This window comes from Lissotriton vulgaris, chromosome 2_1 (genome assembly GCF_964263255.1).
Source record: "Lissotriton vulgaris chromosome 2_1, aLisVul1.2, whole genome shotgun sequence".
NCBI classification, from domain to species: domain Eukaryota; kingdom Metazoa; phylum Chordata; class Amphibia; order Caudata; family Salamandridae; genus Lissotriton; species Lissotriton vulgaris.
Genome location: NC_141687.1, coordinates 1,538,603,764 through 1,538,611,831, shown reverse-complemented (window position 1 = coordinate 1,538,611,831; position 8,068 = coordinate 1,538,603,764). Strand labels below are relative to the sequence as shown.

Genomic DNA, 8,068 nt, shown 5'->3' with positions numbered 1-8,068 from the left:
CAATGAAGCAACCATGTGCTAACCAAAGATAAGCAAGGAAATGAGAATGAAGATGAAAACATTCAATGGCAATTAACTGGCAGGATTAAATAAACAAAACGTCTGGCAAACGAACTGCGAAGCCTAATAAGTCCCGTTTCATTCAACAATGGGCAAAGGAAGCGACAGACTAGACCTAAAGAGCATAGGCGCAACATGCAGGAAGCTCCAAGAACATGCGCCCTCAAGCAGAAGCAGGCTTCCTTGGGTACTGTAGCTCGCGTCAGCCTCATTCGTTGGTAGTTTAGTCCTGCATTTATTTCCATGATAGGGAAAGCAGGCGGAACTGTGCTTACGTTGACAGCTGTTTCCGAACAGTCTCACTGCGACGCTGACCAGTGCTGACGCTGCCGGTTGCTAAGGTGATGGTGCTGGCGGGAACGAGGCTACAGTTGTGCTAGCGCAAATGGCGGCTTCTGATCCTGCGCTCCCCCCGGGGCTGGCAGTCACAGTGAGCGGCACCGCACAGCGTCACGTGCAGAAGAAGAAAAAAGTGTTGAATGCTGAAGAGACCGAGCTCTATGAATTGGCGCAGGCTGCCGGCGTAGGCTTGGACCCAGAGCTCTTCCGGTGAGGGGGTGTCATAGAAGGGCATGGTTGCACAAACAACGGGGTGTTGGGGAAGGCAAACCTAGTCATGATCGAAGGGAGAGTACACCCCTGCAAGAAAGTACCTCAGGTGCTGGATTTCTGATTCGGACAGAGTTCTCAAGTCTCCCAGCAAGTGTAACTCATAAAGGTCTGAACGTTTTACATTGCTCTCTTCGACTTTTAACCCTGGATTTATAATAGAATAAAAAGAATGTGTCTGAATGTAAAGTAAAAAGACCACCTGTACTGGATACCCAAGCTAAGCAAGCATGTAGCAAGTCCTTAAAAATACTCCGTGGACTTAACTGAACAATTTGCTACTCGTCACAAGAGCTCATGTCCCTCAACTAGGAGGGACATGAGCTTTCAGTCAACATGGTCTGGAAGTATTCCATGTATTCCTGCCTGGGCTGGTGCCAATTTCTGATGCGGGGTTAGAGAAGAGAAGCTCTGTGCCCACCTATTTATCCTAATTTCCAGCAATTTTGGATGCGTTCACAGAGTCAGTGATATGTTCGGCGGAGCCTGCTGTTAATTTCCAGTTCACTTCAGAAGCACCAGCTGAGCTTGTTGAAAAATTGCCATAGTACAATGACCCACAAGTGATGTTTACGAAAAGGGTTTATTGGAGCATCCGCACACTGACAAGGAACACTCCAAAGAACTCAGAATGCATAGTGAGCATTATCACAGTGACACCAATTATATTAAAAGATAATAGCAACAAGTTAGACTGTCTACCTACTATGCACACAAGCTGAAATGGAACATCTGACAATCAACAGTCTAGCGTTAAAATCTATCTATAAACAAACTACTACATACCTTCCATCTTTATATAACAACCAAACAAACCAAAAACTTAATTAAGACACATTTTACTTGCACAACTAACACATGGTAACATTATCAAATCTTTTAGGTAAACTAATGCATTATGCGATTCTCAAATCTTTTAGGTAAAGCTCTATTCCTTTTTTGAACTTTTCTATTAAGTACCGACCTATCTAAAGTATTTCCAAGTATTTCAACATGTTTTACCTTTGCGGTATCACTAACAAAATCAGGTTCATTATTACTATTGCAATCTCTGTGAGCAGAAACATTCACTTTAGCCAACCTGGCTAGACTCCACTGAGACCCATTACTTCAATAAAGCAGATGTCGTTCCTAGTTTCAATGCTTTAAAAACGTCAGAACATTCAGGAAACCCCCTTTCCACATGCTCAGGTAATTGAACTTTTATTTTGTCACCCACTCACAAAGACTTTTGATTACAACTTTCATCATCATCATCACACTTTATTCGGTCGTTAAGACCATCAAAGTGCATAGGCGTACAATAAAGTATAGTTGTTAAAATAAGATTTTCGGACTAGAAATTGTAAGCCAAGATAGATGACATTAATTATACAACGAGAAAGCATAATAAAAACCGAGCCATTAAAAACTAAAGAACAAGTTAAAAGACCAGCTCCAAGATAATAAAACCATAAAAGCTAAAAGCACAAAAAAATATATGTAGCCATGGAAATGCAGAAAGTGCTAGTGCATAATTAGCAGGAATACAACATTGCACAAGTTCTCTGTAATTTAAACATGAGTCATATAGTGGCACGATCAAAAAATATCGAATTGGGACTGGATACTTAGAGCGGAATGATCCTTAATCCAATAATATTCTCAGTTCATTTTTGCATCTTCCTCCTAATAAACCAGATCCTCCCCAGGAATTTGGCCATTGCACATACTATTTGTGGCCTTGTATCTGTCCTGAGGATACGTAGTGCCTCTAAATGACTACGAGTTCCTAGTTGTCTACAAGCAGGGGCTAACCATTTAGATCTTGGGTTTTTATACAGAGGACATGCAGAGAGAATGTGCTTAGTCGTCTCCTCTGTTTCGAGGCAACATGGACAGTTGGTAGGTTTGTCTTGGGAGCCACTATTCCATGACGCAGTAAAGGAGTTTAAGGGGAGACATCCAAATCTAAATTGGATAAATAACTTCCTCTCTTGCGGGACAGTGATGAAGTCCATATAGGGCTCATAAACACCTGCCATCTTATACTCCATAAATGCTATCGTAAGTCGACCTTCTTTCGCTTGTGTGACTGTTGTCTCTGCCACCCATTTCCAATAGTAGGACTTGACCCACTCTCTACTGGGCAGTAAGCTATATTCCTTTTCTTCCCAAAAGTTACCCAGGCCTATTTCAAAAAGCAATGTTTTGATGTTACAGAACCAGCCAATTTTTTAAAAACGATCCAGCTTAAAAACCTCCTTAGTAGCAATCTCATAGTGGACAAGCTCAGGTGTTTTTTTAAGGCAGATCCAAAAAAGAAGCGAGCGAAGCCTCGATTTATCCATTAGTGTAGTTCTGCCCTGATCTAGCCGTTAAGGAGTGAACCGGGTCCTCTGGGGGAGTAAGCAAAGTGATCTTAAAATTTGTTTACTGTAAGAAGCGGGCCCTCCAAATGATCAAATCCCTAGATTTCAGCCCCATACAGAGCCGAGCCAACCACCTTCTAGTCATATATCTGAAGCGGTACTGCAATCAGTCTTGTTTGTGATGACTTATGTTCTAAGATTACAAACTTTCACATTCTTTATGAATTTTCCTTTGTTTTCAGAATGAACATGTACCATTTTATAGATCTTAAGTGACCAGCCCAGAGCCTTTTTCTAGCACCTCTCAATCAAGGAGGATTTATTCTCTTTGCCACTATTGATGGCTTTGTGTTTTCCCTTGCACATTTCATCTGCAATCCTTATCTCATCAAAGTTTAGATTATTTCATGCTTTCTCCTTTCATATTGTTTGCTCTTCCTTTCACATAGATATGGTTTTCATGGTATTAGAAACATCCGAAACTTGACAGTATTGCAAGAGCTAGAGATTGTAGCACACATCTGAAAAGTGACCAAATTCGCCTTGGAATCGGCACACCATTTGTAATGTAATGCTATTCTGATGACCTTTTGGCTCTTTCTTCTTTTCTTCTTTTCTTTTAAATATATATATATTTTTTTTTATTACAGAATTTTGTTGGATTTACTGAAGATGAATGTGGCCCCCTTGGCAGTCTACCAGATGCTCAAATCTATGTGTGCTGGGCACAGATCAGCAGAACCAGCCTCTACCGAAAGTCATTCTGCCCTGCTGCCTGTTGCCCTTCCTGAATCTAGAGGTTAGTTAAATATCTCTACAAAGTTGCCCTCAAACCCTATCATCAACTCTAACTTATTGCTTTAAGAAAGCAGTTGCACATTGTACTCTTTTGATGTTATAATCCTAATATCTTCCTCCAAATTCTTTTCCAAGGTTTTTCAACATTTTAGTTATAAAAAAGGTTCCTGGTTTTAATGTATTTATGTTAAATAAAATTAACATCTATAACCATATTTATTGATGTATCAAATGCAATTCCTAATGTCATAAATTTGCTTACAGGTAAGATTACAAGCCAACAACGCTTACCAGTGAGACCACTGTAAATAGTCATTTTGAGAATGTGTTATTTATTAACTATGTGTTTTTAGGTGGTATTACTTATTGATATAAGTATTGTGTTATCAAAAGCATTGCATTTGGTGTGCAATACATATGATGGTTGTTAGCTGTAGAACCTGGTCTTTGAGCAGGGCCCTATGCCCAGTTCACCATGGATAGCTATGCAGGGTGTAAGCGGTAATCGAAACAAGCTCTATGACTGTGTTTTGGTGGTGGTTCTCAAAAAGACAGCTTTTTGTAAATTTATTTTTTTAGGTCTTTTGTACAAACATCTTTTGGTGCGGGAACTGGGTTTATGTTTATACTTTTTCTCAACCCCTTAGCGCTGCTGACCCCCTCCAGCCGCCTCCCCACCCCGCCCACCAACACCAGTGCTGAACTTTTTTTTTTTTTTTTTTAGCTATTTGGGGTACTTTGTGCTTAGGGCTCCATAACCTGGAAGGGACCGAGTACATAGGCAAAATATGGCAAATGTTAGAATTTTTTTGAGAAAAAAATGGAAAAAGTGCTCCAGCGCAGTTTCAGTTTTTTCCCCTAAAAATATATATCATCAATAGACAGGCTTTACTAAAGTCACCATCTTCCCAGCTTTCAGGAACATGCAGAGCTGAATTAAAGTTTGTTACACAGTTCTGGCATTTTTCAAAGAGGTAGCCCATTTTTATGTCTCGCCTACCCAGGGCACATGCCCTGAATAGGAGGAGACTTTTAGGAATCGATTAGCTTTTTCTGCCAAAAACATGCACGCTTTGCATTGCTTTCAATGGCCACACGTGTACGTTTGGCGATTCCCTTGTGGGAGCGAGCTTTGAAACCATCTATTTGTAATGAACTTTCAAACCGATGGTTCCCCTGCTCGCTCCCGCAAGGCAAACAGGCGCAGGCCCCCTCCTCTCTCCTCTTCCCCCTGCTGCCTCTTCCTCTCCTCGTCAAACTTGTTTAGTTGGTTTCTGCCCGTCTTGTTTTTAAAGTGGTAATTATAACACACAACCACGCACAGCTATTTTTGAGTTATACTTTTTATTTGATTTTGAAAACAAGAATCACTACAAAAACCTTTGACTAAATATACATTGAGACAATCAACGCTGGAGGAAACCATCTCCCCTTAAAATGCCTGCTGTCTCCTTGTGCCCACAGTCATAGAAGACCCGCCCATTCAGAGGCTATGTTCCACACTGATGCGTGTTATGAAAGTCGATCCCTGACTTTGCTGGACTAAACCACTGTCTGCAAACCAAGAATATCCACGCGTGCATATCTCCTGACCCCTGTGAATGTGCATTCTGTAGAGGGGACAGGGAGGCTGGCGACTCTGATTTGTTTGCCACTATCGCATGTCCCTCAGCCCAGCATGAAGTGGACTTGCCGGGTCTTGTGAGGTGTGCACTTGCGTGACCGTGTGCAGTCAGAGTGGACGTTCGGAAGACGAGCATTTGGAGAGGGAAAGGTGGCATCTACCGGTAAGTAACGGAAGGGCTTCCTTGGCGTATTTTTGTGCTTTCTAACTTGCGCCTATGCACCACTTAGTGTCCTCGATTGATACTTTTGAAGCGGCTCAAGCCAGCAGGAGCACAATCTCTGTACTATTATCGAGGCGTGATTCCCCAGAAGACAGTGCTCTACCAATCTGCTTTTTAGGCCCCAGTGGCTGATTTCTGGCAGTGGGTACAGGTGTGTTTCCGCCGTACAAGGGATTGGGGTGACATCCCCTTGCCTGTCGATGTTGGGAACTGGCCCCAACATGTGGAAACACAAAATGGCGGCTGGGGTAGCTGCCGTTCTGCAGATATTTGGGGAGCACCAGGAGGTATTGCTAGGAAAGACTACAGAGTTCCAGGGTGTCGGAGGGCTTCCTTTTTAACTCGTATACGAACAGCCTTTTGCTATGGAACTTTCCATGCGAGATTCAACTTGTTTTGAAACTGCCAGTTCTGAGCACAGGCAGGACCCGGCCTGCTTACAGCCCTGTGTATGCAGTCCCAATACAACCCCATGCCAGATTAGTAAATCAGTGTCATCACCCCTGCGATACCCAGCAGGAACTCCTTCCATCACCACCTTGATGGAATATACATATAGTTTCCAACTTCCAGACACCTACGTATTAAAATATTTTTTTCAAACATATTTTTATTGACGATTTTGACATAGTACATCATATGCTATTACCACCATATTATCCCACACAGGGGCCGTTACAAAAATGTATAGGACTTAAACTGTGCAGAGTTACACAACATTAAGGGTTCTCCCCGACCCAATCTCATTGTAGTGCATAACTAAGGGGTACAGTTTCTAGCAGTACTGGGGCTTAGGGCACATCCCTGTGTTCAGCACAATACAGCCAACAAAATAAAACAATGTCCTATCTTTCTTTTGTGATGGCTCAACCTTAATTCCTTCTAGTCAAAAGGAGTTACATAGAGAGTACTATGAGTCCTATTGTAACAGCTCCCAACTGCGGAGCAGCAAACATAAAAGGTAAATAAACAACCCCTCCCACCTCCCTCCCCACTCCCCTACCATGGTGGCGGTAGCACTTCACATCTGAAAGAGGTGCAGGGCTCTGACAGAGGAAGGGCAGACAGTGGACGGTAGACCCCGGGAGAGAAAGGAGACCAAGGGGCCACATTTAAATTCGAAGTTCTTGAAATTGTCCCTGAAAATGTCCGACATTCTTTCTAAACTAAGCAGTTTCCATAACCTAGAATGCCAGAGGGAGATTGCCAGAGCTTCCTTCCTTTTCCAGGCGGGCGTCAATGTATTCTTCGACGCCCCTATGTAGAGCCACATGATAGTCTTATCAGCCCGTATCTGGTGTTCCAAGGAAGGGTCACGGATTCCCAAGAGAACCCCTGCCATGGTAGTTGGGATGGGGTATCATAGCATATCTTTAATGTGTGCGAGTATTTCTTTCCAAAAAGGCTGTATATTCGGGCAATCCCACCATATATGTTGGAAGTCCCCCAAGAGCCTGCAACCCCTCCAGCATCTATCGGATGTGCTGGGGAAGATCTGTCTAAGCTTGGAGGGATGGAGGTACCAATCCATCATGGTCTTAAGGTGGGCTTCCTGGAGTTCTATGGAGTGGTTGAACTTAATGATATCAGACCATAGATGGGCCCATTCGTCTTTCGAGATGCCACACTGCAGCATTCATTCCCACATGGACATATAGCGCAGTCGTGGAGAGCGGTAAACAGTCAAAATATCGAGTACAAAATATCGAATGGACATAATATCTAGTTTGAAATATAGAATGGACAAAATATCGAATGGACAGAATATAGACTTCAAAAATATCGTTTTTAAGGTAAGTAATGTAATATTGAATGTTAAAAATATAGAAAGTTAAAATATCGAAGTATATAATATAGGTTATTAAAATTATCGAATTTTTAATATTCAATTTTTTATAGTGTTTTTTTATGTTATTATATGTGTATATGTGTTAAAAGTGTGTATTTATGTTATAATTAATTTTAAAACAATGAATTTTGTTTTTTTAATTTTTGCGTAATTTAATTCTGTAGCGGGTTGTGGGTTTATAGGGGAATAGGGTGGGAAGTAATTTAATTATAATTAATTAAATATGTACATTTATTTATTGGTATTAATTTTTAATTAATTTATATTTGGTAATTAATTACATTTTAATTGGCAATTAATTTTAATTAATTGATTAATTGCTAAATATGTTAATTTTACTAATTTATTTTCTGTAGTGGGTTGTGGGTTTATAGGGGAATAGGGTGGGAAGTAATTTATTTATAATTAATTAAATAATTACATTTATTTAATTGTATTTAATTTGAATTAATTGTAAATCAATTTTTAATTGTAGAGTGGGAATAGTAATTTTAACCCCTACGCTATCCAATGCTTTCCTTACTGTTGCACTCTTTTGAGTGGGAATAGTAATT

At 40.9% G+C, this 8,068-nt stretch overlaps 1 protein-coding gene across 1 annotated transcript in view; it reads left to right on the top strand.

Annotated features, from left to right (window-relative positions):
- Nucleotides 1-310: 310 nt before the first annotated feature.
- The window catches only part of LOC147732862 (mitotic-spindle organizing protein 2B-like), a 42,083-nt gene continuing 34,325 nt past the window's right edge, over nt 311-8,068 (top strand). Inside the window, exons 1-2 of the mRNA XM_086957404.1 lie at nt 311-609; nt 3,671-3,819. Of these exons, the coding sequence (XP_086813530.1) occupies nt 446-609; nt 3,671-3,819 (313 nt within the window). The 5' untranslated portion in view covers nt 311-445. The remainder of the gene's footprint in view (nt 610-3,670; nt 3,820-8,068) is intronic.